Source organism: Colletotrichum gloeosporioides, assembly GCF_011800055.1.
Source record: "Colletotrichum gloeosporioides strain Lc1 chromosome Unknown consensus_11, whole genome shotgun sequence".
Classification (NCBI taxonomy): domain Eukaryota; kingdom Fungi; phylum Ascomycota; class Sordariomycetes; order Glomerellales; family Glomerellaceae; genus Colletotrichum; species Colletotrichum gloeosporioides.
This window is the reverse complement of record NW_025544656.1, coordinates 622,472-650,078: the sequence shown is the minus strand read 5'-3', so window position 1 is coordinate 650,078 and position 27,607 is coordinate 622,472. Positions and strand designations below refer to the sequence as shown.

The 27,607-nt window shown below is 52.8% G+C and overlaps 9 protein-coding genes across 9 annotated transcripts; 6 read left to right on the top strand and 3 right to left on the bottom strand.

Moving 5' to 3' along the window:
• Positions 1 to 2,445: 2,445 nt before the first annotated feature.
• Positions 2,446 to 3,289, top strand: GCG54_00013865 (putative 4-hydroxy-4-methyl-2-oxoglutarate aldolase; the record flags this gene model as incomplete). The annotated part of the gene is made up of 3 exons (XM_045413711.1): positions 2,446 to 2,493; positions 2,586 to 2,924; positions 3,014 to 3,289. 3 exons carry the CDS (start codon positions 2,446 to 2,448, stop codon positions 3,287 to 3,289), a joined length of 663 nt encoding a protein of 220 aa, XP_045269782.1.
• A 323-nt stretch (positions 3,290 to 3,612) lies between these two features.
• GCG54_00013864 (uncharacterized protein) lies at positions 3,613 to 4,654 on the bottom strand (the record flags this gene model as incomplete). The annotated part of the gene is made up of 2 exons (XM_045413710.1): positions 3,613 to 4,475; positions 4,567 to 4,654. The coding sequence occupies 2 exons, from the start codon at positions 4,652 to 4,654 to the stop codon at positions 3,613 to 3,615; spliced, it is 951 nt and encodes a 316-aa protein (XP_045269781.1).
• A 1,223-nt stretch (positions 4,655 to 5,877) lies between these two features.
• GCG54_00013863 (Mitochondrial tricarboxylate transporter 1) lies at positions 5,878 to 6,581 on the top strand (the record flags this gene model as incomplete). Its single annotated transcript, XM_045413709.1, has 2 exons — positions 5,878 to 6,366; positions 6,483 to 6,581. 2 exons carry the CDS (start codon positions 5,878 to 5,880, stop codon positions 6,579 to 6,581), a joined length of 588 nt encoding a protein of 195 aa, XP_045269780.1.
• A 3,542-nt stretch (positions 6,582 to 10,123) lies between these two features.
• GCG54_00013862 (Aconitate hydratase) lies at positions 10,124 to 13,380 on the top strand (the record flags this gene model as incomplete). The annotated part of the gene is made up of 3 exons (XM_045413708.1): positions 10,124 to 10,479; positions 10,887 to 11,026; positions 11,096 to 13,380. The coding sequence occupies 3 exons, from the start codon at positions 10,124 to 10,126 to the stop codon at positions 13,378 to 13,380; spliced, it is 2,781 nt and encodes a 926-aa protein (XP_045269779.1).
• A 1,084-nt stretch (positions 13,381 to 14,464) lies between these two features.
• Positions 14,465 to 16,354, top strand: GCG54_00013861 (Pantothenate transporter liz1; the record flags this gene model as incomplete). The annotated part of the gene is made up of 5 exons (XM_045413707.1): positions 14,465 to 14,877; positions 14,942 to 15,049; positions 15,105 to 15,261; positions 15,312 to 15,707; positions 15,770 to 16,354. Coding segments are annotated over 5 exons (1,659 nt in total), but the record flags the coding sequence as incomplete, so codon positions are not given.
• Positions 16,355 to 17,170: 816 nt separating this feature from the next.
• GCG54_00013860 (FAD-dependent monooxygenase azaH) lies at positions 17,171 to 18,608 on the top strand (the record flags this gene model as incomplete). Its single annotated transcript, XM_045413706.1, has 3 exons — positions 17,171 to 17,818; positions 17,872 to 18,075; positions 18,147 to 18,608. The coding sequence occupies 3 exons, from the start codon at positions 17,171 to 17,173 to the stop codon at positions 18,606 to 18,608; spliced, it is 1,314 nt and encodes a 437-aa protein (XP_045269777.1).
• Positions 18,609 to 19,207: 599 nt separating this feature from the next.
• On the top strand, positions 19,208 to 22,271 carry GCG54_00013859 (putative FAD-linked oxidoreductase; the record flags this gene model as incomplete). Its single annotated transcript, XM_045413705.1, has 5 exons — positions 19,208 to 19,615; positions 19,666 to 19,987; positions 20,789 to 21,193; positions 21,256 to 21,757; positions 21,809 to 22,271. 5 exons carry the CDS (start codon positions 19,208 to 19,210, stop codon positions 22,269 to 22,271), a joined length of 2,100 nt encoding a protein of 699 aa, XP_045269776.1.
• Positions 22,272 to 22,387: 116 nt separating this feature from the next.
• Positions 22,388 to 23,620, bottom strand: GCG54_00013858 (uncharacterized protein; the record flags this gene model as incomplete). The annotated part of the gene is made up of 1 exon (XM_045413704.1): positions 22,388 to 23,620. One exon carries the CDS (start codon positions 23,618 to 23,620, stop codon positions 22,388 to 22,390), a length of 1,233 nt encoding a protein of 410 aa, XP_045269775.1.
• Positions 23,621 to 24,590: 970 nt separating this feature from the next.
• GCG54_00013857 (uncharacterized protein) lies at positions 24,591 to 26,341 on the bottom strand (the record flags this gene model as incomplete). The annotated part of the gene is made up of 2 exons (XM_045413703.1): positions 24,591 to 25,615; positions 25,813 to 26,341. 2 exons carry the CDS (start codon positions 26,339 to 26,341, stop codon positions 24,591 to 24,593), a joined length of 1,554 nt encoding a protein of 517 aa, XP_045269774.1.
• Positions 26,342 to 27,607: the final 1,266 nt, after the last annotated feature.

Sequence of the window (27,607 nt, the reverse complement as noted above, 5' to 3'; positions counted from 1 at the left end):
TAATATTTCGTTCCATTGTGACAAAGTGCTATTGCTACAACTTTGCCTTTATCTCGCAGTTTCTATAGTCTCAATTTTGGAAGGTGCTAAGAACGAACAGGCAAATCATCGCACTTGCGGGCTTCTGGATCTCGCCTACACGCGGACATAGAATTTATATCACCGCCCCATGGTTGCTCTCGAATCTTTGGTCTCACCTCTTTCCATTACACCACGCATCAAGCGAGAGTACAGCTTGGAACATCTCGCATATCAACTGACATGGTCGGCATGCCTGCACGAGCCGATTCGATACATGCGCGCAGTGAGGCGGTAGCACCGACTACGCCCTCCACAGCCCAGCTTTGCCACATGCTTCGACTCCCCCGAGAGATACGCGACATGATATATGAAAGCGGACTATTTCCGCAGCATTCCACAATTCTGCTCTCATTCGAGCGCCACCAGAAGCATCAATTCGGATGCAGGCTCTTCTGCACATGTTGGCAGCTCAGAGCAGATGCCATTGACTTCGTCTGTGATCGAAACTACTTCGTCATTGCGTTCAATTTACCATCAAGTCATTTGCACGAAACGAGGTTCCAGAGCGTGACCTCTTGGAAGGCATTCATTCATGATCCAACATTTCTCCCATTGCTCGAGAATGTTAGGTTTCTTCGGCTGCAAATCCCTCAGATGGTGATTGTGGATGATGGACTCGCTCTGGCGCAATACCTTGTTCAGTATGCGGTTCGCCTGGAACGATTGGTAATCCAAATTTGTGCAGCAGAGGACAGGCGCCTCAATGCCATGCGTATTCTTTTCAACCAACGCTCAGGTGGCCGATTCCTTGGTCGACTTCTTCATCTGCCATCCCTCAAAGTTCTGCAAGTCTCTCAGTCAGACCAGACCGACGATTGGATCACCGATGGTTTTCAGCCTGAGACGAATTGTCGGGTGGAGTTCATTTGCGACGGCCATCACTTCCCGCTCAACACGACAGATTTCTGGAATGCTTATGTTTCACAAGTATGGGATTCCCTGAGACAGAGGGCTAAGTCTCTGGACTGCAAGGCTTTACCTCGGTCCTCTGAGGAACACTTTGTTCATTTCCGCGGTGGCGACGTACATCCTCGCCCTATCTTGCTACAACACATTTGCACTGTATTGGGTTGCAAGGCGCTTGTGATAGTGCACATTGAACACCCTCACATGAGTCTTGCATTTGAAGATGGCAAGGAGGTATACAGAAAGTATCCAGAGATGCGCAGCTTTCGGCTTTTGCATCCTAACCGCCATCACGGACCGGACTGGTGGTGGATGTATGGGGATCAAGCATGACAAGAAGAGACAGTCTAGCTGAGAACGAGAGACTCTGCAGAGCCAACAATTGTATCTGAGGTGCAGGAAGACGCTAGATGATTTAGCTAGTCGAATGCCTGCGACACGACTGAATTGAAGAGAAGTAGCGTTCTGCATTACCAGACTTGGGAACATCTCTTGAGAGTAGCAGCCGAGCATCAACCGTGACAATTACGTGCTGCTTCTTCATAGCAACTCTTCCCATGTTCCGCAGAGCTGGCCTTCCTATCCTGGAGTTGTCCCCGCCCTCAGCATCCACTTGGATCCACGATATGGATCACATCGGCCCTATGGCGCAACGGTAGCGCGTTCGACTCCAGAATCTGTCCTGCGACCGTTTCTGAGCTGAAATCGAAAGGTTATCCGTTCAAATCGGGTTGGGGTCACCTCTTTTTGCCCCTGGAGCTTTCGTGAGTTTTTATTTCGCTCCTGTGATGTGTGGTTGTGGTGTTGAGCGATGTTCATATGGGCTGGTAGCATGCCTGCGCCCCACGTGATTGCAGAGCTGCGAAGTAGTTTAGTGAGAAAAACTCAATTGAGATATGCTTGTTCGGCAGTTATCTTTAACTTCCTGTGCCATATGTTTAGTCCCGGTGTGTGGGTTTGTCGGATGTAGCCGTGTTGCGAGCCAGGGTTCGCGTGTCAGACCTCGCTCACCGAACATGCACACCGACAAAGCCCGCGGCACCAATTCCCTCTTGGAGGGAGATCAGGATAGGCAGTTGCCAATTTCGGAGCCTTAAAATATCGTCTCATGAAATTCCTAGTTCAGATTTTGTGCATATTGTCAGAGTCATGGAGGCACCCGGAAGCCTGGGATTCCCAAGCAAGAAAAGCAAGGGATGCCAAGGGCATTGACGGAGTAACCCCGAACGCCCGGGAGCATGTGGTCCAAGCTTTCGGGTATCACCCGATGCCTCCGCATTCACAGGCTTTGGAGATGCTTCCGGACAACTCCGGCATCGCCGCTGTGAGACTGCTGCACGACATTCAGTAGCCGTACTGACCAGTTCATAAGGTCCAGGACAAACTTCTGAACTTATAGCATCTCATATACGTGCTTCATTTGCCTATATTGACCTTTCTACCCAATCCGATCCTGCAATGTCTTCTCGAGCCCTTGAAGCCCTCCGCAAGTTCACGGCCTGTGACGTAAGTATCAACGCCGCCGGGCTGAACACGATCAGCGGTCATCTCTGTAGCCCAGGCAGCCTCACTCGCAACATGATTTGTTTCTGACAAAGGTAAAGATTGGAGATGCCCTTGTGAAGCTCAAGTACCCCCAGGGTGGCTTCCTCGATGGAATCCGGATGTTTTCCCCCGGCTCCGGCACGCGCATTTTCGGCCCCGCAGTAACGGTGCAGATGGTCGAGACCAGCGATACTTCGGCCCCGAAGCTGGACAAGCACTTTGTCGACCACAATGAAGAAGGTGGCGTCATGTACATTCAGCAACCTAAGGGCCTCCCGTCGGCGTGCTGGGGCGGTTTGATGTCAACTCGGGCCAAGTACCTGGGTGCGCAGGGCGTTGTGATTGACGGGCGAATGAGGGATGTTGGGGAGCACAATGAGATGGGATTCCCGGTAAGTTTTAGCGAGCGCGAAGAGCTTGTTTCTCGTCCGGCTTAATCCCACGATTCCCGTAGTGTAAACTCTACTAACGACATCGGCAGGTCTTTGCCCAGGGCACATCTATTCTGGGCTCGAACACGTTCACGCGGGCGTCGAGGGTCAACGTCCCTCTTCAGTTCAAGGGTGATCTCTGGATCAATCCTGGCGACATCTTGATTGGGGATGCGGATGGTGTTGTGGTGACGCCGCCTTCATTGGTCGAAAAGGTTGTCGCTCTGTGCCAGGAGCGAGCCGAGGTCGACGAGAAGATGTTTGTTGAGTTGAGAAAGGGTGCCTCGATGGGTGACCTGATCAAGAACGTGCGTAAGGACAAATAATTAGCCGGTCATTTACAGCCGGAGTATAGTAGGTACGAATTAAGATACGCGATGTTTCACGAGTGAAACCTTAGATGGTTGAAGGGAATTCTTTTACTCTCGGTAAAATTGCTGTGTTAGTGACTCGAGTTTAGTCTCGGCAAAGTTGTCGAATCTGGCGTGGAGTAGTTGTAAGGGGTATTTTTCAGGGGTTCTCACATGTCGCATCTGCCCTTTACGATTTCTGTAGATAGGGAACTGTGGGGGTAATGCGAGGTGCGAAATACTACAGCACAGAAGTAATGATAATTAATCTAAGTTCTATGCTGTACGGATGTGGTCTATCATCCAAATAATTCACTCGGGTTCCGTATCATCAACAAGTCCCATTCCTCATCTGACAGCCATGACTTGAGGCTCCTCAACCAAGCCGCATCGTCGACTTCCAGGTACGGCGTCTCCTTCATAGCCGCCTCGTGTGTTCTCACTTTCATCCGCGGCGTGTGGGGCCAGTCACTGCCCCAAAGAACGCGGTGCTTGTTAGCGTCCACAAATGCGCGGACCAAGAACTTGACGTCGCAGTAGTCCGGCTTCTCCTCGCTGATGCGGTACGGCGCACTCAGCTTCACCCAGAGGTGGCCGTCTCTGACTAGCCTCATGATGGCGTCGAACCCTGGTTGTGTCGTTGGCCGGTCGCGAAATTCCTCTGAAAGCAGACTTGGTGCCTTTAGGAGCGCGAAGTGATCTGTTACCAGCTTGACTCCATGTTTCGCAAGATTCTCCCTGACAAACGGTTCCAACTCCTCCCAGAAATCGGTCCGGGTTGTAGTCATCGTAAGGCTCCAGGGCAACGCCAGCGCCGTGATTCTCCGGAGGTGAGCTCGAAGAGCTACCTTTTGTAGTTCGACATCTTCCATGGCTTTATAACGATACAGATTGACACGAAGTCCCCGGACACCGGCTGCGTGCATTGCTCTCAATTCATCGTCGGTCGTCGTTTCTGGGTCTATGACACCGATCGCACGCGTCTTTTGCGTTCCCAGCCGAGGTACGAAGGCCTTTAAGGAGGTGCAGTCATCGCCATAGGATAGGCCATGAGTAAGGACAGATCTGGTGATCCCCAGGCTTTCCTTGAAGTTGTCAAAGGCAGCGATGGTCGCTGGAGGCGGTGTCAAGTGCCTGTTTGGACTGTAAGGGAAAGACTCGGCTATGACGAAGGGTATTTGTTAGTCTAAACTTCTCCGACGTGCACCTTACCGCGGGCTGTTCATCATGATTTGCAAGTGAGTTAGACTTACGTTCAAAGATATGATGGTGAGTGTCCCATCCACCGTGAGGAAACAGATTTTTCTCTGTTCTCTCGGTCTCTGTAGCTGAAGGGGCCATTGTGGATGTTGTCTGCAGCTCTTTGGTGTACTCCGTTACAAACTCGGCTCAGAACGACGACACCGAGAACCACCGATCCAACGATGATTCGCTTGTTATACACATTGTTGCTTCGGTTTCCGATTCGGCATCAGAACAACGCCCCGATCAACCGGCAGTATCCCGCGGGCAAACATTTTGGCAACATGCAAATGCTTCCCTCCAGCTCACGCGACGCAATCGTCACGCCAGTTTGTTAGTGGAGATGGTGATGATGATGATCCTACAAGGAGTAGTCCGTCGTGTTAGACGGATGGCTCCGATACGTCTCGGAATGCTCCCTGACAGGCGGAATGCTCCAGTGAGGCGGATAGCTCCTGGCTTTGGGACACCTGCGCCACACCACCCTCCGTGGAACGCGTGGATTCCGTGCGATGCGCGGATTCCTCCATCCCATGTTCCCGCCCTAGCGCCGCCACGAGAATACTTCGAACCATAGCATCTTAGTCTTTTCTTGACTACGCAGATATCGTCTAGTCGTGTACGTAGTGGATGTAAGTCACTTCCGTCATGTTCCCGGCAGATTACGAACACACCGAGTGTCACAAATGTCGAAGGGAGACGGACGGAGCTCCGCGTCTCACGGGTTCATGATCAGTGCCGAAGCTCACGGATGGCTCCTGTCTGAGGATACCGGGGCTCGTCCATGGGTTTTCGGGGCAGTCCAATATTGTGTACTGCTCAGCGGACTATGTAAGGCTGCCCAGAAGCGCACGCCTGCAAATATCGGTTCACTGGCTGTATGATAGACCTCTTGGCTTGACTGAATAGGTATTGGAAGATATCAACCATGAGTCGCAGTAACACGTCCCCGACCCCCTTGCAATCTGTGGTTGCTGGTGCAGCTGCTGGGGGAGTAGAGTCTCTAGTCACGGTATGTAAACTCGGTCTCGCTATTCAAGTGATTGCAAACACATTACAAAGTCTCTACTATGCTAACGTGAGTCAAGTATCCTACAGAGTACATAAAAACACGAAAACAATTGCTGAGTTCGTCCGAATCTCCACTACGAATTCTCGTCTCAGCCGTACGGACCTCTGGACCTGGCGTGCTGTACACGGGGGCCAGTGCGTTCTGCGTCTCCAATGCATCCAAGTCAGGCGTACGATTCTTTACATTCGATGCCATTAGGAAAAAGCTCCCGCAAGATGCCCAAACGGGGAAGCCAACCAAGGTTGCCAACATGCTTGCCGGTGTCGCGGCTGGCGTGGCCGAGAGCGTGACAGTGGTGACCCCTGGCGAGAACATCAAAACCAAGATTGTAGAAGACAGAGCTGGCGCCAGGCGATTCAAGTCGACAAGCCATGCGATCAGAAGTATCGTAGCCATGGAGGGCTTCGGAGGGCTTTTCCGTGGCATCCTCCCGGTGACTCTGAAGCAGGGCTCGAACGCCCTTGTTCGCTTTACCAGCTACAATGCTCTTCTCGACGTGATCAGCCCACCGATGGAGCTCCGTGGCAAGGGGTCTCTAGCTCCGGCTTTTGCAGGCGCTACAGCGGGCATCGTAACGGTCTACGCTACGATGCCTTTTGACGTCGTGAAGACGAAAATGCAAGCCCTTGAAGGTGCCAGTGTCCACCGTGGAACGTGGCAATGCGCATCCGCTATTGTTCAAGATTCCGGTGTATCAGGGCTGTGGAAAGGCACAACACCTCGGCTGGCGCGATTAAGTGTAAGTTCATTCTTCGTGAGATTGATGCCGCTTTGGTTCCGTCTCTGCGACCAGCAACAGAGCACTAAGGCGTCGCTGACAGCCACTTACCACGTGCCCTTACTGACGTGCAGTAGATATCTGGTGCATTGAGCTTCACTATCTACGAAAACGTTGTCAGGTTGATGCAACAGGGCAGCAAGGATGAGGGAAGAAGGTTAGAAGCCAAGTTGTGAAGAGCGATAGCTTGCCTACGTCGAAAACCTACTCGTAAGCCATCAAGGAACCATCAATGCTCAAACACCAGCCCTAGAAGCAGGGATACGGAGCTCCGCACTCAATCCAAGATGCATCTGATCTCGTTAGTCCCAACGGAAACGTGGGTGCATATCGGGTCAAATTGCCTGCCAAACTACAATAAGAATACGATACCGAGGCCGAAGGCAACTGTCAGTGATGTGTAATGGATAGTCTGCAGCCGTAAGCTGCATCGTGACTGGCTTCAGGAGAATAGACTCAGGAAAGTCCCCGGTGTCAAACTATGGAGACCGGATTTGACGCTACCATTGGTGTTTATACGGCAGATCTCCACAAACTGCCGAGGTGGAAAGACTCGTTTGGGGCACCTAGCGTTGCTTTCTCGCCTACTGAGACCGAAATATATTGCGGACAGTGGGCACTGGCCTAACAAAAGGTTTTGGGATCCGTACTGGAAAAAGACCAGACGGTCTCTACTCGCGTATGCTTTAGTGTGCATGGCTACATCCCGTAGGATGCCTTAGAGCAGCGAATTGCCTGCCACGGCATCCGTTGTCGCTAGATCCGGTGCTGCTGGCAACCCTGGTACATGCCTCTAGGTAGACAGAATGAGGAGAAGAAGAGCCTTTGCCATCGCTCCAGTTCACCCGAAACCCCTGTCCACTTGAGCCAGGCCCCTAATTATTTCCGTCTTTGCGGAAACAAATTCCCATTTTGCCTGCCCACATTGCTTACTTTTTCACTTTTACCTTACCTTGACCAGTGCGTCCGTCTCGCCCTGCCGCTCACCCGTCGTAGCTGTACCCCCCTCACCAGAATCAAGCCACATTCCGTCTAGAACAAGATGTGACAAGCCCCGTTCCCTACCTTGTTCCAGTCCGCCTTTCTGGGTCTCTATCGAACAGGGACTACAGCGGTTGACTTTCGGGGGTGCCACCGGCGCCGATTCATTTTCTCGTTGCTCACCTTGATCTGCTGGCCATGCCCCCAACAACTCTGTATCAATCACACAAACAACAGGAGACAAAAAATAATCGCAACGCTCACCAAACCTCACGGGAGATGTCATCGCGGATGAATCCGCCAAAGAAAGTGCGTCTGGCGTGTCGACGCTGTCGCACGAGACGGATCAAGGTGAGACCTTTTCCCTCCCCTCTCACATCGGCTCAGCTTCCGTCCCCCTGGCGTGCCGTCTAGTCTGCTGGGACCGCGTTACTCCGGCCCAATGACTTTTACGTGTCTGGATACTCACCACTTACCAGTGCGACGGAGAAGTCCCTGCCTGCACAAACTGCGCAAAAGCCGGCGAAACTTGCCTCGATGTCGACAGTCAGAACTCGGGTTTGCTGGTCCCTCGCAAGTAAGTCGACACCCACGTTTTCGCAAAGCTATACAAGCACATCCCACCGGCTGGGTTTTACGAGCTAGACCCCTTGTTGTTTGCTGCAAGTCACAAAAAACTTATGTTCCGCGCTGACGGCCCGATCCGGACGATAGCTTCGCAAGTGCTGCCCGGGCAAGGATTCAATGGCTCGAAGACATCATCAAATCACGGCTTCCCGACGTTGACCTATCCACCGGCCCGCAGATCGATGCGTTCCCGGACCCGAAGGGCTCGGCGGCCGTCGGCGGTGGTGGGGACCTTGAAGACGACAACGTCTCAACGCCGTCGCCTAGGTCCGGCCGGGCGGGCAGCCAGCCAACGGGCCGGACCGCAAGTCTGGGGTCCCAACGGCAGTCTCTCAAGCGTCCCGCGGAGGCCGCGGGCTCCTACGATCACGACGAGCAGTTCCCGGACCGCGCACACTCAGTTGCCATGAACCTGGGAATGTTGTCCCTCAGCTCCGACTCAAGCCAAAAACACTATCTGGGATCCAGCTCTGGTGTTTTGTTCACGAACCTCATTGGGGCGTCTCCTTCGAGCGCTGGGTCAACTCCGGCGGCGTTATTGGAAGATGTGCAAGCTCAAGGGCCCTCGTCGGAATGGTACGATACTTCAGTACCGACTGATATCTCTAAACAGTATAATCGCTCTCTACATATTTTCTTGCGCCAGGTTCGTCTGATAGCTTTTGCTGGACTTTGTACAACGGGATTTAGATACTAATTTGAAATAAACAGGAATTACCAAGGAAAGAAGATGCGATCAAGCTTGTACACACCTATGTCCGTTGGATGCATCCCGATTATCCAGTTCTAGAGCCGACTTCTCTTTTAAGCGCGCTCGATGCCCTGTACTCGACGTTCAGCTGTTCACTAGACGATGACCCCTTCCCCCACGGCTGGCCTTCTACTATGCAAGCGTTCCGGTGGAATGGCAGACAGAGACTCCCCGGCGACCAGGGCGTTCATTCCGTTCCTATGCCAGTTGTCGCCTTTATACTCTTCATGGTTTTCAACATTGCGGCCATTGTCAAGGTTAGGGGACGCGTATACGAATTCCCACCAGAAAGGTTCTACCGCGCAGCTCTCCATTTCTCCAAGGATTGCTTTTCGCAAATCTCTTTATCTTCAATCCAAGCGTTGGTTGTTCTCATCGTACACAGCATGCTCACGCCAGCGGAGGTCAATCTGTGGACTCTGATCCATATTGCTCTTGCTCATTGCGTCGAGCTAGGCATACATAGAGAGCCGCTAAACACAATCGAGCCAGCAGACTTTGAGAATCAACAGATCAGGCGTCTAACATTTTTTACGATATACTCTCTCGATAGGTGAGTCCTCCGAGAAAGTTTTTGCAATCTTCTTGTCATCTATTCCTAACCAATCTAGATCTGTATCTTCCATACAAGGGCGACCACTCGGCTTCCGCGACGAAACGTTCGATATCAAGTTGCCCGAGTCTCCTCCCGCACACACCGGTTCAGCGAGCGGCACGATTCCATTGTCTTTCTCTACAGCCGTTTTGCGGTTCGCAAGATACCAATTTGAGCTAGACCGCATGGTCTCCGATGTCAAACTCCAATTATACCATCTTCCATGCGATTCGGCATGGTTCCCTCTACCGCAAGACCCGCCGGCTCAACAGGCGAGAATAAAAGAAGAACTCGTGGACTGGTGGGATCGGGTTTCTAGCGAGACGTTCGACTTTCCAGGAATCGACAACAGACAACGGCGGATGTGGCAGATCAAATTGAAGGTCAAGTACCACACAACTATGGTGATGCTGTTCCAACCTTCGCAAGCGATCCGCAATCCCTCCCCAGAGTCGTTGCAGGTTTGCTTTAATAATGCCGCATCTATACTTCACGATTACCAGGCACTGCACGACATGCAAGGTTTAAATCACGGCTGGCGCACAGTCCAGAACATCTTTGCCGCTGGAGCTACCCTCATATACTCGTTCTGGACGTGTGCTACGGTTCGTCAAAACGCATCAACGGCGGACTTATCGAAGAGTCTTCGCACATGCTCAAGCCTGCTTACAGTCGGCGGCGAGTGGTGGCCATCCGTCAAAAAAGGACAACGAAGTTTCGGCGCAATTGTTGACCTCACTATTCGAAAGCTCTACACCGGAAATATGCCCTCGAAAAACCCTCGGTTATACGTGCCACTTGGTGCAGACCGGCTTGAGGATGGCCAAAACGCCCTGGACCACGCTGACGGAGGGCATTCCGTCTATGACGCAACGGCCCAGCAGGCAGACCTCGCCCACATCCCGCTCAACGGAGCCGACGCTGCTTGGCACCAGATGCCGGGCTCGTCCGCTGTGGCCATGGCGCACTCCCAAGACGCAGTGCCCTGGCAAGGCGTCTACCCCGAACCACCCTTCCATGCGGGATCCAACGACTACGTGCCGGAAATCGAGACTTTCCTGGCCGACTTCGACAAGTCGGAATTCAGCTGGAGCTTTCCATTAGCCGGCATCGGCGACCCGTATGAGATGGGCAACTTTCCCAACCCAAGCTACTGATTATGCCGTTCTCCGTCATCATTCTGCCGAAGTGTTCCAGCCATTGAGGAGAATCCTATTTTAGTGGAATCAGCAGTCTCAGCTGCTGTGGTTCTAGAGCGGGAAGCGGACTACTCCGGCTAGACTATTGTTTTTGGTGGTGGACGGAGTAGTCCGCTAGCAGATCCCTGCACAACACCTGGACTACTCCGTCTCTTGCCCAAAATGGCCTCGAAGACGGAGCTGTCCAGCAATTGGCAACCGAGGATTCATAGCTCTTCGAGCATTGGCGTCGCGAAACATGAAGATTTGAACATCTTTGCGCAGCAGATCACAAGTGAAAAAGATGGCAGTGTTCCCCCGCTCTTGGCGGGTTGATTTGTTGGTGCAGATGCTGCAATCATGTCGTCCACGCTGTTGAGGGAGGCCCGATCGAAAGCATGCTCGTCACTCCGACAGGGGTCTCGCGCTGTGCGGACAAGACATTTCGCAACTCCATCAGGGCAGGTCGCTTTGAGTCCTTTGGAACCGGTAAGTTGATCTTGACTGCTTGAAAAGATTAGAAGGTTTCCTGACTTGGTTCCAAGTATAACACGTTAGACTACGGCCTTCGGTTACAAGCCCTCCGCGACGTTCAAAAAGCCAACAAACGACCCCTGACACTGTCTGAAAAGGTTCTCTACAGTCATCTGATACCCGGTGAGGAGGGATGGGTTCTCGACGAGATAAAGAGAGGCAAGACGATACTGCGTTTGCGACCGGACCGCGTTGCCTGTCATGACGCGACGGCGACCATGGCTTTGCTCCAATTCATCAGTGCTGGCCTGCCGCGAGTCAGAGTCCCAACTTCGGTTCACAGCGACCACTTGATCGTGGCCGAAAAGGGAGACAAGGAGGATTTGTCAAGAGCTGCCAGCGACCACCGGGAGGTGTATGCCTTTCTGAGTTCCGCGACGAAAAAATACGGGATAGGATATTGGAAACCGGGCGCCGGCATCATTCACACAACCATCTTTGAGAACTACGCTTTCCCTGGTGGTCTGATGATTGGTACGGATTCTCACACACCGAACGCGGGTGGCATGGGTATGCTGGGAATTGGCGTTGGCGGCGCCGATGCGGTTGACGCAATGTCCGGCATGCCTTGGGAACTCGCCTGTCCGAAGGTGGTCGGCGTGCGTCTGACGGGCAAGCTCCAGGGATGGAGCTCTTCGAAAGACATCATCTGCAAGCTTGCGGGCATCCTCACCGTTGCTGGAGGTAAAGGGAAGATCATCGAGTTCTTCGGCCCCGGCACCGAAACCCTCGGAGCGACTGCGATGGCTACAGTCTGCAACATGTCTGCAGAAATCGGCTCGACGTCCTGCATATTCCCCTATTCGGAAGCCATGTCACGTTATCTTTCGGCGACAAAGCGGGAGGGCATCGCCAAGTACGCCGACTCCTTCAAGCAGGAGCTTCTTATTGCCGACGAAGGCAGCGACCGATACTACGACGACATCATCGAAATCGACCTATCGACCCTCGAACCCCACATCAACGGCCCCTTCACTCCCGACCTCGCCCACCCCCTCTCTCAGTTCAAAGCCCATGTTAGCGAAAGCTCTTGGCCTACGAACCTGAGCTGCAGCCTCGTGGGCAGCTGTACCAACAGCTCGTACGAGGATCTCGAAAAGGTCCGCGACCTTGTGATACAGGCGAAGAAGGCTGGGCTGGATCGCCCAAAGACACCATTCCTGGTCAGCCCAGGAAGCGAACAGATCCGAGCGACAGCTGAAGAGGAGGGTATTCTTGAGACGCTACGACAAGCTGGTGCCACCGTCTTGAGCAACTCTTGCGGGCCTTGTGTAGGTCAATGGGACAGGAAAGATGTCGATGTCAAGGGGGCTGAAAAGAACTCCGTCATCTCCAGCTTCAACAGAAACTTCACAGGCCGTCACGATAGCAACCCTGCAACCCACTCTTTTGTCACATCTCCAGAGCTAGCAACAGCTTTCGCTTTCGCAGGCAACTTGACCTTCAACCCCATCACAGACGCAATTCCTGTGCCCGGTGCGACAACCCCTTTCCGATTCACACCTCCAAAAGCGGAAGAGCTTCCCGTCGCCTTCTGCCCTGGCGCCGATCGATTCCAACCGCCAGTGATGTCCGACACCTCGGACCTGACTGTCAATATCGATCCTAAGAGTGACCGACTACAACTTCTGACACCGTTTGAGCCGTGGCAGCCAGGAAACGCTAGTAACCTGACTGTCCTCATCAAGGTCCGCGGCAAGTGCACAACAGACCACATCTCCCCCGCAGGTCCTTGGTACAACTACCGCGGCCACCTCGAGAACATCAGCAACAACCTCCTCCTCGGCGCCACCAACGACTTCCTGCCAGATGCAAGCACCCTCCAGATGATTGGCAAGGCCAAGGACCCCGTTGACGGCGACAACATCAAGCCTGTACCTCAGGCAGCGCGGAGCCTGAAGAAGGCGGGGATCAGGTGGTGCATCATCGGCGACAACAACTACGGCGAAGGCAGCTCCCGTGAGCACGCTGCTTTGGAGCCCCGGTACCTGGGTGGCGTTGCTGTAATCACCAGGGGCTTTGCCAGAATTCACGAGACGAATCTGAAGAAGCAAGGAATGCTCCCTCTGACATTCGCTGACCCTGCCCACTACGACACGATTCGGGATGGAGATAAGATCACACTGTTGGATGTGGAGGAGGGAGAGTTGCAACCCGGGAAACAGGTCACGATGGAGGTTGTCACGAAGGAAGGCTCGAGGTGGAAGGCGAAGCTGAATCACTCGTATGAGCTGAATCAGATCGAGTGGCTGCGGGCTGGCAGTGCACTCAACTATATCAAGCGAGTTGCCCTTGGACAAAGCGCATGATGCTGTAGTGGTAGAGCTTCTGTAAACATCATCTCGAGGCGGCGTTCTGGACATGATACATCAACTGCATATTTTGGTAGAGAATCAACACAAGCGCTTTTGCATCAGACAGAATCTGAATCCTCGATCTTAGTGTGTTCCTTTTCTCGAGGTGCATTTTCGTCATGTCATCCTTCAGGTTCTATGGCCTACTATGCAGCTCATCAAGTTCCCGGTCTTTCTCTTCTCTTGCCACCCATTGCTATCGTCTCTTCTTTGGCCATCCCAAGTCAAAATAATCTGCCACGGTGGAAGGCTCTCCGCTATGGGGTCGCGCTATCTGCAAATCATGACCTCCGGAATCGTAATCATTTCACGCCCAGTCAGTCCCCGCAATCTTCTGTCTAATGCCCCACAACCCCGGAACGAGCAGACCATATGACGAGGTTGGGAATTTGTGGTCATTACTATTGGGTGTCTGGAAGCAGCCGGATCACCGGTGAACACAATTGGGCCGGCCGTCGTCACCACGTGCGCGTGGCCCCCGACATCATGAGTGCCTCACATTTCATACAATAGCCTCACGGAACAGTCCTTCCTCCTATTCACGGACTCCTCCTACCCACGGTCTTCTCCGCTGACTCGCGGATGGCTCCGGGAACGCTAGAATCCTGGTCTTGGCTTAGGTCCAACTGGTCCGGATGGTGACTTTGAGTGGCTGGACTGACCCGAAAAACGGAGGAGTCCATCGCACTTCTCCGGTGCAGCAGGACTGCTCCGTCGTCCAAGAAACGATGGCTAATCCATCTTTCGATTGCGGGTCTGGGGAAGAGGAGACGAACGCAATAAGCTTACAGCGGCCATATTCCACAGCCAGAGAACTGGGTGTCTGTGGGACACGCCAAAATCTGGGGTCGCTTTCGGGGTATGCGGGGTAGGAAGTTGGGGTGAACGTCCTGTTGTTTGGCTTCTGCAAGGTCGTCCTGGGCTAGGCCCAAGTCTGGGCAACAAAAGACATCAAGTCGAGGGTGACTGGCGTGTCTTTCTGACATGAAGTTTAAAAGAGGACAGACGACGGTTGGTTTCCAAAGTTGTTTTCCCAGGGCCTGGAGACTTTCTCTTCATCGACTTCAGAGACTTTACTGCTGAACTTCAAGTCATTGGTTGTCTGGATAGTCGAGACGTCGATTCCTATATCTCCGAGTCCGAAGATCTAAGGTTCGAGAGCTTCTCAGCACACCTTTTCTCGAAAATCCAACAGGCGAGCAAGATGGCCGTCCGCGAAGCCGAGACGAAACAAGAAGCCATGCAGGCCACCTCAGATCACATCGACAGCACGGTTCCCGTCGGCGAAAAGGACTTCGTGTCTGAAAAAGACCTCAATGGCGATGATCTGGGGATGTCCGAGGAAGAGTACGCCGCCGTTGAGAAGAGTCTTACGAGGAAGCTCGACTTCACGTTGGTACCGGTTGTTTGGATTCTCTATCTCTTCAACTACCTCGACAGGAACAACATTGCGTAAGTCTCAAATCGGCGACTGTTATGCTCATGGGTTCGGAAACTGATGGTCATTTCACTCTAGTCAAGCGCGACTGAGCACCTTTGAGAAGGATCTCGGACTCACTGGCAACCAGTTCAACGTCGCTGTGTCTATCTTGAATATTGGCTACATGCTCATGCAGCTACCAAGGTAATCGGCCTTATTTGCAAACTCTTCACAATGACCAATGCTAACAATGGGAAAGCAACATGCTCCTTACTCGAACCCGACCGTCTCTCTACATTCCCGCATGGACAGCTCTCTGGTCAATTGTCTCCGCCGCTACAGCAGGAGCAGGGAACTATACACATCTTCTTGTCATTCGATTTTTTTTGGGAATTGCGGAGGCACCCTTCTTTCCGGTTGGTCCTGGCACATGCGTCCTCTTTGACTACCGCTGATGTTTGGTTAGGGTGCCATGTACCTTCTGAGTTGTTGGTATCCTCGAAAAGAGCTTGCATTCCGCACCGCTATTCTATACTCTGGCGTTCTCCTTGCGACGGCATTCTCAGGACTCATCGCAGCCGGCGTTCTCTCAGGGCTTGAGGGAGCTCGGGGTATCGCCGGATGGCAGTGGCTCTTCATAATTGAGGGTGCAGGCAGTTTCGCCGCGGCCATCCTCGGGGCTATGCTTCTCCCGGATTTCCCGGGGCAGAAGTCGGGTGTTGCAAAGTGGCTGCTCACCAACAAGGAGCAAAAGGTTGCGGTTGAGCGTATCCGAAGGGACAGAGTGTCGCTGCCAGAAGCAGACTCTAGTGTATGGAACGGACTCAAGCTCGCTGTCAAGGATGCTCGAACATGGGTTTTCGTAAGTTGATACCTATCTGCGCTCTTTGTGGAAGAAAACTTAAGATTAACATTTATGGGCAGGTGGTCATGCTCACGGCCAATCACAGCGCCTACGGATTCAACAACTTCTTTCCTACGATTGTGAAGGGCTTCAAGCTCGGTAACAACACCCTGACCCTGATCTTGACCGCACCGCCCTATCTTCTCGCAACGGTCGTTGCCTTCTTGACGGCATTCTCTTCCGATCGTCGTAAGGAGCGGGGCTTCCATATCTCAGTGCCTCAGGGGGTTGCATGCATCGGCTTCATCGTTTCAGTATCGACCATCAACAACGCCGCTCGCTATGTTGCTGCTTTCCTTTACATCTGCGGTTGTTTCTCGAGTAACGCAATGGTGTTCAGCTGGGCTAGCTCCACCCTGAACCAGACGCCTGAGAAGAGGGCGTGTGCGACAGCTATCATTAACTTGCTCAGTCAGCTTGGCAACATCTGGAGCCCCTACTTCTTTCCATCGACAGATAGTCCGAGATATGTCATGGCAAACCTGCTTATGATGGCCTCGTCGGCGCTGAGTATTGTCACTTGCGCCATCATGAAGGTCATGTTGACTAGAGCGAACAAGAAGCTGAAGGCCGAGGGAAGGGACACAAATTTGTTTACGCTCTAAGAGCGGTAGCTCGCGGTAGCTGGCGATAGCTGGTATAGAACAGGCGGGTTCAAATTCTTGAACGCTACGGTGTACACGCACGTGACGATGGCTAGATATCCTGAGTAATTGCTACATGTTGCTGAGCTTTTGAACCACGCATGTGGTTTCTTGAAATCTTCATTTTATTGGCCCGTCAAATGATGTTCCTCTCTTTGAAAGATGCGCCGGCGTGTCGGAATTCCCGTGAGGACGTGAACTCTCCTCGGTGTTCGGGGCCCGACGCGGGGCATGAGGGCACGTACTTCATCTCATGTTGATTCAAAGTTCCTACGTCACCGGCGGGGGACGGAGATTGAGTCCGACATTAGAGCTTGGACACCTAGATATGATAAAGCTTACAAGAGCTCTTATCCTGGTAAAGATGCGCTGTCTTGTGCTTAGGCGTTGAGTTACATGCCTTAGATGACCTGCTCGCACTATTCGCGGCGCGAGCTGGGCCGAACCGCATTTCGACGTCCGAAGGCCTGCATACTGGCAGTGAGAGGACTAATCCAAACTTCAAATTACGGGTTTGAATGCTATGAAGCATGGTCAATAACATAAATGACTGTTGTTGGCGTGGCGAGCTCGTCTTTCGCGCGGTGGATGTGCACGAATTGCATGACGGAAACTCAACCTCATGTACCGAGGACTTATTACGCTTACTGTCACATCCGGCAGAACCTTATCATCAGACAAAATAAATACCCAACAAGATGACAACAAAGAATTTCCCCTCACTTCATTGTACGGTACTCGACTATACGACCTGTTCCTTTACACTACCAGACCAGCATGGCGCCCATCAAGAAGGACTTCGAAATCGCCATTATCGGCGGCGGAATAGCCGGAGTCGCCTTGGCCATTTCGCTCGTCAAGCGCAACATTCCTTGCACCATATACGAAAAAGCGCACGCCTTCGGCGAGATCGGTGCAGGATTGGGCATCACTCCGAATGCCACCAGAGCCATGAAGGCTTGCGACCCCGTCATATACCAAGTTTTCGATAGGGTCGCGCAACCAGCTATTCTTTGGACTTTCTTTGATGGTTCAGATGAGAAGAAAGACGATGAGCCCATTTTCACCCTCGGAGACGCAGAGACCGGTATCAGGGGCTGCCACAGGGCTCATTTCCTAGACGGAATGATCCAGCACCTTCCAAAAGACATGGCCAAGTTCAACAAACAATTGGACCGTATTGAAGAGTCGTATGGTTCTTCAGGAAAACTGAGAATGGTGTTCCAGGACGGTTCTACTGCCGAAGCAGACGCCATTGTCGGATGCGACGGAATCAAGTCTCGCACCCGCGAAATCGTCGTGGGAAGCGACCATCCGTCTGCGACATGCGGGTTCACGCACAAGCACTGCTATCGCGGCTTGATTCCAATGGAAGAGGCTCTAGAGGTAATTGGAAAAGAAAGAGCAATGGGTTCAAACCTGTGGGTAAGTGATCGTAGATCTTCCTATGGCATGATCTTACTAACTAAATCGCCCAGTCTGCCAATAAGCGGCATATAGTGACCTACCCAGTAGCAAACGGTACCATCCTGAACATAGTGATGCATTGCACAAGCGATGGGGACTGGCCCAGCAGCACGAATTTTGTTCTACCAGTCGGAGAGGAAGGCTGTTATGCGGATTCTGAGGGCCTATCCCCCAGATTACGACGATTGGTCAAGAGGATGAAGTCTGTCGACAGGGTGGGTGCAGTCCATACTCCATGACTAGGTACCTAGAGACATTGAAAACCACCAAAGCTGACAAAATCTAGTGGGGATTATTCGACCTCGGGGACCACCCTGTTCCGACCTTTTCCAGAGGGCGCATCTGTCTCATTGGCGATGCTGCGCACGCGAGCACACCTCACCAGGGCGCCGGCGCCGGACTTTGTATCGAGGATGCCGCTACCCTGGCGTCGTTACTGGCCGATGACCGAGTTGAAGGTCGGGACGACATCTCGGCGGCCTTCGCAGCATATGATCAGTGTCGTCGAGATAGAGGACATCGACTTGTGGAGGGAAGCCGGCGCATTGGGGAGCTATACGAGGGTCAGACCGAGGTTGGAAAAGACTTTAAAGCTATAGAAAATGAAGTCCGGATAAAGGCAAAGGACATATGGGAGTTCGACATTAACGAAAGCATCCATCATAGCCTGGATGATTTAGGGAGACGTCTGGCGGTCAAGACGGGGGCAACGAACTACATGCAGGGGAACTTCCGTGCGGGTTTGTAGAGAATATTTCTCGTATCAAATGACTCAATTATCGCCATACGGCCCCGCGACAGGATGTGTGTTATCCATGGATTACTTTACTTTTTGAAGCGTCTTGGGTAGTTTTGATCCACATTGTTGCGGCAGGTTGGCCAGGACATCTAGCTCGACGGAAAGGGTACACCTCGAAATTTCTGTTGTAGCAGTCTTACAGCCTTGGAAAGCCGTGTAGTCGATTTTACCGCCGCGAATCTTTCGAGACACGAACGATTCGATTTTCAAGTCGCGATGATTGCCATTGGGGGGTTTGGTTGATGGAAAAGTGAAGTAAAGAATTACCTCAGCTGAGGGGCTAATCGCATGTAAGCTAGTGAGACAGTGTCTTGGATTCTATGGAGAATGTGGCAGCAGCTGCAAGACAAGTTTCTCAAAGAGGCTACTCCGGAACGCGTCTCTCGACGCCACCTCTCCTGGTGGCAGTTGCCTGGCCGTCCCTTAAGTCAGCACTAGAACCGTCGAGCGCATGATCGTCTCACACAAAACCTACCTTTTCAAACATCAACTTTTCTGCGGTCGATATTTGATACTATCACTGATCGTCCGTCATCTCAACGATCACCATGGCGCCAGGAATCTTCATCGTGCCCGGCTTATATGAAATAGTCGCCACCTTTGGGCCGCTTGTCGACGAACTCAAGAAAGCCGGGTACCCCTCAATCTACGTGGGCACCATCATCAGCGGTGGCACGTCTTCAAAACGGGAGCCTCGCGGGCTTACCATTGCCGACGACATTCAAGGTATCCGAACCGAGCTCGAACCATTCGTGGACAGATGCGGAAGTGACGGCGTGATTCTGGTCCTGCATTCCGCTGGCGGCTTCATCGGAGCTGGCGCCATGAAGGGCCTGACCCAGTCAGCCTACGAAGATGAAGCGAAGAGGGGTGGGATTCGACAAATCGTCGGGTTTACGGCTGCATTCTTGCCTGTTGGATTTGAGAATCGGCCGTTGCCGTTTATGAAGATCGATGTGAGATGAGTTCCCCGGTTCTCTGGTGGCAGTGGCTGACCTCTGAAAAGGAAGAGAAGGGAACCCAGGGTCCTGTTGATGATATGGCGTTCTTCAACGACATGTCCGCCGAGGCTGCAAAGCCGTGGGTTGATGAGTTTGTGCATCATCCGGCGCATGGGTGGGGCACGAAGATTGAATACGCCGGGTGGCACGACGTGCCTGTGGACTACATCATTTGCTCGCGAGACCAGATCATTCCCATGCCGATGCAGGAGACGGTCGCGGCCGGTGCGGAGGCAAAGATTTATCGACTCGATGCAGGGCATATGGCGCAGTTGTCTCGTACCAAGGAGCTTGCGAACCTGATCGTGGAGGCCATTTGCAGAATGAGTTAGCTGAGTGTTGCGGAATGAATCATAGTCATACTATCCACCCATGACCTCGAATCCATTACGCCCAGAAATCAAAAGGACTATTGGGCTCAAAAACATCAAAGAGGCAAGCTCAGGGGTAATTAGACAATAGAGAACTGACATCCGGATGGTGTAAAGTAGTGGGTTTCAGCCATCAGCCCCTCCTTTGCTCGAGAGCTAAATACCATTTCATCATGAACCTCGATGGATATGTCCATATAAAGATCATGTCCACTGTTTACTTTCAGAGCCTAGGAAGCTTCAACGTCGGAATCTCAATAGATCAACCAAGGCCCTGTTTGCAGCCTCGTACATTCAAACTTGAGCGGGTTCGTAACTGTGAGACGTCATGCAGCGCCGCCTCGATCCTTCTATGTCGTGTAACCCTATCCCCCAAGGTTTACCTTCCCACATGAGCAAAGATCTCCTCCCTCCAAATTGCCCAAGACTATCCTTGCTTGTCAACCCCGCGTGAGAATCGTGTGTTGCACCGAAAACTCGGCGTTGCTGTGCTAGAATGGCCGCAGTTGCACCGACACCTAGCCACCCTTGTGCGGAAGGAATAAGGATATTAGATTCGGCTTCTTTTTTACCGGAAGCCAAAGAGGAAAGCTTTGAAAGATACCATTATATATCCTAACAACGATTACGATGCCTCAAACTTGTAGAGCCACAATTTACCCCGTTTTGCTTATGGTACTGGCATTCTGTACCTCTGCAATACAAGATGCAAGTGTCTACTGCCAGCTCCTCGAATCTAAAATACCCAACCGCGTAGCATACCCAGAGACGCCAACCTACAACGAATCAGTCTCGTCATACTACTCCGGCCAGGAACGCGACATCCGGCCGGGATGCATCTTCCAACCCAGGAATGCCCAGGAGGTCTCTCAGTTCATCAAGCTCATCACTAGGAAAGACACCACATGTTCCCACGCGCCCCCTCAATTCGCCATCCGAAGCGGGGGGCACATGATCTGGCCCGGCTCGGCCAACATCGACCAAGGCATCACCGTCGACCTGCGCAAGCTCAACTCCCTCATCTTGAACGGGGACAAAACTGTAGCGTCACTGGGTGTCGGCGGTATTTGGAGCGACATCTACCCACGACTCGCCCCTCACAACCTGACGGTCATGGGCGGGAGAGTAAGTGGCATCGGCGTCGGAGGTCTTGCTACAGGTGGTAAGCCACACTACTATGACGATCCTGCCGACAGATGAACCGGTGCTAATCTTCATTCCTAGGCGGTATTCATTACCTCGCACGCCGTCACGGCTGGGTCTGCGACAACATCCACACCTACCAAGTCGTCCTCGCCAGCGGCGCCATCGTCGAAGCCACAGCATCCTCCTACGCGGACCTCTGGCTCGCGCTGAAAGGCGGCTCCAACAACTTCGGCATCGTCACCCGCATCGATGTCCCAACCTTTCCGATGGGCGATATATGGGGAGGCACGGTGGCCTTCGAGTACGCGAATGAGGTCCTGGATGCGCATGCACAGGCGTTCAGTGACTTCATGAGTGCCGAGAACTTTGACGATGCCGCTGATATGGGCATGTCCTTGCTCTTCGACCAGGGCAACTACGCAGTCGGCGACGCGCTGTATTATGTCACGCCCGTCGAGAATCCGCCTGTGTATCAGCCGTTCACGGCGATTCAACCGCAGATTGCCAGCTCGTTGCGGATTGGGAATGCTAGTTCCATGACATTGGAGGCGACCGGCCTTCTTCCGCCGAATGCCACGCGGTAAGCTGGACTTCGAAAACCATCTTGTGTGGCTTGAGTTGACGTGGACAGGGCCATCGATATCGCCTACTCCTTCAAGAACGGCGATTCCAGCGTTTACTCGAAGATGTTCAGAACCTGGGAGGAAGGGACCAGGCTTTTGGCACACATAGAGGGGCTCCAGCTCGTCCTTCTCATCCAACCCCACCCAGTCGCTAACGGGACGAATTCGCTGGGGCTGACGCCAGGGTCCAAAGACGAGGTGATGTCGGTCTTGACGGTAGCTTATACAAACCGGGAAGACGACGAAGTGGTTCAGGCAGGGATGCAGGGTATCATTGACGCCCATAAGGACATGCTGCAACAGCGCGGACTTCTAATCCCTTTCCAATATCTCAATTACGCAGACATCACGCAAGATCCGATTGGAAGTTACGGACCAGAGATTAAAGCGAGGCTGCAGGCTGTCAGCAAGAAGTATGATCCTGAAGGCTTGTTCCAAAAGGGCGTACCAGGTGGGTTCAAGGTGTTTTAGAGTGAAGCTGAACGGGTTAACAAATGGAACTTCTTTTGGTAAAATTACATTACGCTTAGGGCTATGTTACAAGACTGATCGAGGAAGGCTACACTGCTGATCCATCATGCGGCCTCTCACTTGGCCTCCTCCTTGGCCTTGTTGGCGATCTCCTCCGCCTTCTTTCCCTTCGCCTCGAGGACCTTCTTGACCTCTTCCAGAGTCTCCTTGAACAACTTCTCGCCCTCGTCCTTGTGCTTGTCCGCGACCTCCCTCAATTGCTTCAACTTAGGAATAATCTGGTCGCCGTCGGGGATCATCTTGAAGTACTGATCCAGGCCACCGAAGTTTCCACCCAATTGTGAGCCCTTGGACTTGGCCTTGTCCACGGCATCACCGACGTACTTCTCCAGGCCACCAAGGTCGCCAGAGTCGACAGCAGACTTGGCCTTCTCGAACACCTCCTTCGCATTGCCCTGCTTCAGCGCATCGGCGTTCTTCTCCAGAAGCTCCTTGACCTTGGGGTTCTTGTCGAGGTAGGGCTTCGCCTCCTCGAGTGCCTTCTTCCAAGCCTCGTCTCCGAGCTTCTTGACTTGCTGAATCTTGTCCTCAATCACCTTGCGGGCTTTCTCGAAGTTGCTGGCGGTAAGGCCGCCCGCAAGGACGTCCTTGATCTGCTTCCACGTCTCGTCGACCTGCTTCTTCGCCTCAGGGCCATATTGGTCGCCCAGCTGCTTGAGCTGGTCGATGTTGCCGCCGAGCTTCTCCTTCAGCTGGGGGTGGTTGTCGACGATGTCGGAGATGGCATCGCCAGACAGGTTTGCAATCTTCTTGGACAGGTCGGCGAGAACCTCGTACGCCTTGTGGACTGCCTCTAGGCTCAGGCCGGCCTTGGCGACCTCCTGGAACTGCTTGTAGGCATCGTTGATGATCTCGTCAGCCTCCTCCTTGTGGTTCTTGCGGACAGTCTCGAAGTCGTCAAACGCGGAGTCGACGTAGGAGCGACCGCCGGGGATCCAGCCGACGTAGGAGTAGGCGAACTGCTTGATGGAGTCGATGGCTTGGTCGGGCGAGGGCGTGTTCTCCTGCAGCTTCTTCGCGGCAACCTGGTATTTCTTCTCCGCCTCCTTGGCGGCCTTGTTGACCTTGGATGCGGTGCGTCCGGCGGGGGTGAAGGAGTAGATTGCGTAGAAGAGACCGGCGCCTGCGAGTCCTCCGGCGACGCCAGCTCCAAAGTGTGAGCTGCCGCTGCCTGCGCCTGCTGATGAGGAGGTAGTGGTCGATTGAAAGCGAAGCTGTTGGCGGGGAGCTCGAAGAGCGCGAGTAGCTCTAGGGAGTGTCGAGCGCGCGAGGGGTCTTGCGGACATCATCTTGGCGTGGGGCAAATGACTGGCAGACTGGTAGGTGTTTGGTTACAGGACAGCTTTCGGACGCCGAGAGGATTGGAGTTGATGCTGAAGAGAGGACCGAAAAGTTCGTAGCTGGGTGAAAGGATTAGAAGAAGCAGGGAGAGAGCTGGTTTTGAGGGATGGGCAACGAGCTTGTACCTTACCCCTGGTGGCTGGCTACCCTCGGAATTGTTGGCGGCAGGCAAAACAAGGAAGATCTGGGCTTGTCCCACGTGTCTTGAAGCGCAATTGAAGTCGAAATGACGAGCGGAAGCAGCTGAAGGACAGGGGGCCAGCTGTTGGGCTGCCTACTTCAGCTGCACTATGAGCTGCAAATCGACTGGGCTGGAGGGAAAGCTCCGGACTAGTGACGTCGATGACGCATCAGCGAGAAGGTTAGCTGCTACCCTGTTGGGGTAGCTACCCCGCATGGTGGCATTCATCTGCTCTAGCGGGACGAACTGCCCCTGAAAGCCCCCGAATAAGACCCCCTAAGGGGCTAGCTGTCACCGGGAGATCGGCGATCAGCTGCTGCGGGGGAAGCCCTGATTCGCAGGGGATGCCCTCGTCATCGTGATGCAGCTGCAACGTTGATGTGCCCCATGCGAATGGGGCATCTGTCCAAGAGACTGAAGCGAAATACAAGGTAAATAAGGTGTTGGAAGAAAGCTTCGCGACAGAAATGACACCACGTCAATTGCCTGTCCGTACGGCGATAGCTTCTATTGGCTTGCTGCTATTGGGAAGGATACTAGTAGGGTCCAAATGGGCTGTAATAGTAGAAAGAAAATTATCAACAAAGGCGACAACGACGACGATAACAGTAATACAGATCATTTGAAAACAGGGCATGTGGTCGCTGTTGCATGGGGAAAATAGGCGGTCAACCAGACGTATACAGGTGAAGGTTGCTTTGCATATTGTGCCCATTTCAACGAATTGAGTTCAAACATCACCTGCGTCTACCCGAGAAAAGCAAAGCCCCTCCATCATCGTCAGAGTCCTCGGCCTCTTGGTCGGCGTGGCCTGCAACGCTCCAAGAGTCATCATCGACAATCACCGATCTCTGCAAGCGGCGCGATGGTTCTCCTTCAGCAATTGATAAGAGACTCATCACAGAAGCCAGGTCGGCGCCACGGACAGACGTGCTAGCCAGAGACTGGAATGTCTGCTGATATGAAAAGGTGTTCGAGTCCCATCTCTTATGGTCAGTGACCTTCTCCTCCAGAGCCGAGAGCGCATCCCGCCGGACACCTCCCAATACTTTGTCAATAAGACTATCCTTCTCCTTGGCCCATTCCGGGCTTTCATGCGTGACGTTGGGAACAATCCAGTTCAGGTAGACGTTCTTGTGTCCCCGGCGAACTTGTATGCCGCTTCTATGAGCAGCAAAGTAGTATTCGCAGAGGCGGCACGTTGGCTTGCTACAGCCGATATACCGAAAGTCCCGGAAAAAGGGGATAGAAGCAGTTCCAGTGGGATGTTGTCCACACAGCCAATCAAGAACGAGAATCTCGCAATGAACAGTGGGGTGAAAAGACACGTTTGCGCACTCCTTGGAGATCAACTCATCCAGGCCGCAGCGCTGGAGTTCCTCGGCGTACCCCTGGTATTTAGATATTTCTGCGGATTCGGAAACCATGCGGCTGATAATCGCCTTGGCCGTTCGGAGGCTTCGGCGCTTTGCAGCTGTCATTGTCGAAGGTTGAAGACAAGTGATTGGATTGGGCAAAGGAGTGCTAGACGGCAGGAAAACAATGTTGAACTTCTCAAATAGCTCTGGAATACGTCTGCGAGCGATGATGATGGCGCGAACCATGCCTAAGTATGAAGCGAGACGCCCGACAAAGTGGGAGAGGTCACACCATCTTTCAGACTCGTTCATTCTGCCTGCCCTGACTCTCTCAATAATGTTTTCATACACGAGTGAAGCCCGTAGAGTGGCCGCAGCGTGGACGAGAGTATCATTCTCTGTCACTTCGGAAAAGAGAGGTCAGTACCTTTCAGATGTACATAGGTGGCAGTGGCCCTACCAAAGCAACTATTACCGTCTCGGTCTTTATGAGCAATCAAGGTGTCCTTCAAATCGCGCAAAGCATTTTGAAGCGAGAGGCCTAGCATACCACATGACAAATGAGATCAAGTACGTGGAAAGCTTGAAGGGGAATACTTACTTTCGTTAGAGTCACTGGCATCGCAGTCCACAATGCAGGCCGATATAGATTTCAACAGCTTATCGCGATACGCTTGAACTCTCTTGTCGTGGAACTCCAGAATCTGCTGAAGCGCCCCGTGAAACAAAGGGCTATGGGGATCGTCTTTGACCTGATCTAAGGATGCACGGCCCATGTCGTTCAGAAGACGGCGAACAAAGTCTCTCGCTTTGTTGGCGCCTTCAGCAGTCTGCCTGTTAGACGCAAAAGTGTAGAGCAAGCCATCGTAATTGTGGACAGTAATCGCCACAGAAGTGACAGTGTCTCCAAACGGCACATTATCGCAAACCTGTGCCAGCTTATTGATGAAGCATTCGAGGACCATGTTTGGGTTATCACTCGGTTCGTATCCTTCGTTATGAGCTCGGGTCTGGCCATTAACCTTGCAGGCTTCGATTAGACTGGAGAGAAAGACAAGCGCATCGTAGAATCGTCTGAGGCGGTTGCGAAGATTGGTGCTGATGGTGCCTAGGCCATCAACATAAGTCATGACTGCTTATTGAGTGTGGAAGTCAGCTGTGTTTCCAGGCAGTTGCGCTTCCTCGTGATAATCATACTTGGGTGTTTGCCCTCCTTGCCAGGACTTGTGGATTTCACGCGGCCTTTCGCCATTGAAAGATTAGACTAGAGCTTAAACCTAGGGGTTGCAAAAAAGAAACAAGGGTTCTTTGGAGATGAATCTGACGGTGGAGGGAAACCAGATGGATTGGCAGGGTTTGGGAGCCTGTTTGGGTTCCATGACTACTTCTGTCATACAAGCAATTTATATCGGGTCACCCGCGAGAGTCTCAATGAATGGTTCCAGACTGCGTGTAGACTGTGGAGTCCGCAACTGCGCACTCCGCCAAAGCGCGTTGTGTTGGTCGGGTCAAGTGCTCAGGCCGGTTCACTGTCCACGCCAATGTGCCATCGTTCCGGTCGCGAATGGGGCCATTGGGCATGCAGCTGCGCCCCTCCACAAGCAGGAGGCCAGGAGCCACGCCCTACGAATTGGGGTGACCCGCATCGAGAAGCAATTGGTTGAGGATACGGGCATGGTGGGGTTGGCGTTGGAGGTTCTTGCAGGTATCAATTGGCGAACCATCATGCTGACCCTTCATCCAGGTTCGTGATGAGGCATATGCACGGTACCAACCGGTATCGTGGGTCTTGAGTCGGAGGCCGACAAGGCGTGCCTCGATCAACCATGAGCAAGCCTCGTTTTCTGTATTTCATATGAACTGGCTGATGGTTTTGGTACGTTGGGCTTGGACGATGGCTTCTTCCAGATTCGTGCCCCTATCAGGTGGCTGAACTTCACCGACGCTCAGAACTTGGCAGGCTGCTGTTGGGTCCACACGCGTTGGAAGTTGTGCAGGCCAGACCGGGCCGCGGCCTCGACTTTCAAACATACCGGATGAGAGCTTATCGGTTTTACAGGTGCTATTGGCCTGATCAATGGCTTGTCTTGTCGGCCTCCAAGAACCGCGCAGAACGGATTCGAAGCAAGAAAAGAAGCCAATGTGGAACGAAACCATTGAGCCGTCGAGTATTATAAATTAGGCCGTGTCCACCAAGACATCGAACAATGATCCTCATAGCCATCTTCATCGGAAGCTTCGCAGATATTGCACACCCACAATAACCAACATCGCCCATCCTCATCGCCGACCTTAGGCAGCAAAACAACTATTCGATATATGTAAGTGCCACCCAACTGAAGTTTAGTGAATACCATTTTGCATGTGGGAGGGTATGACAAGGATTCCGTGTTGCT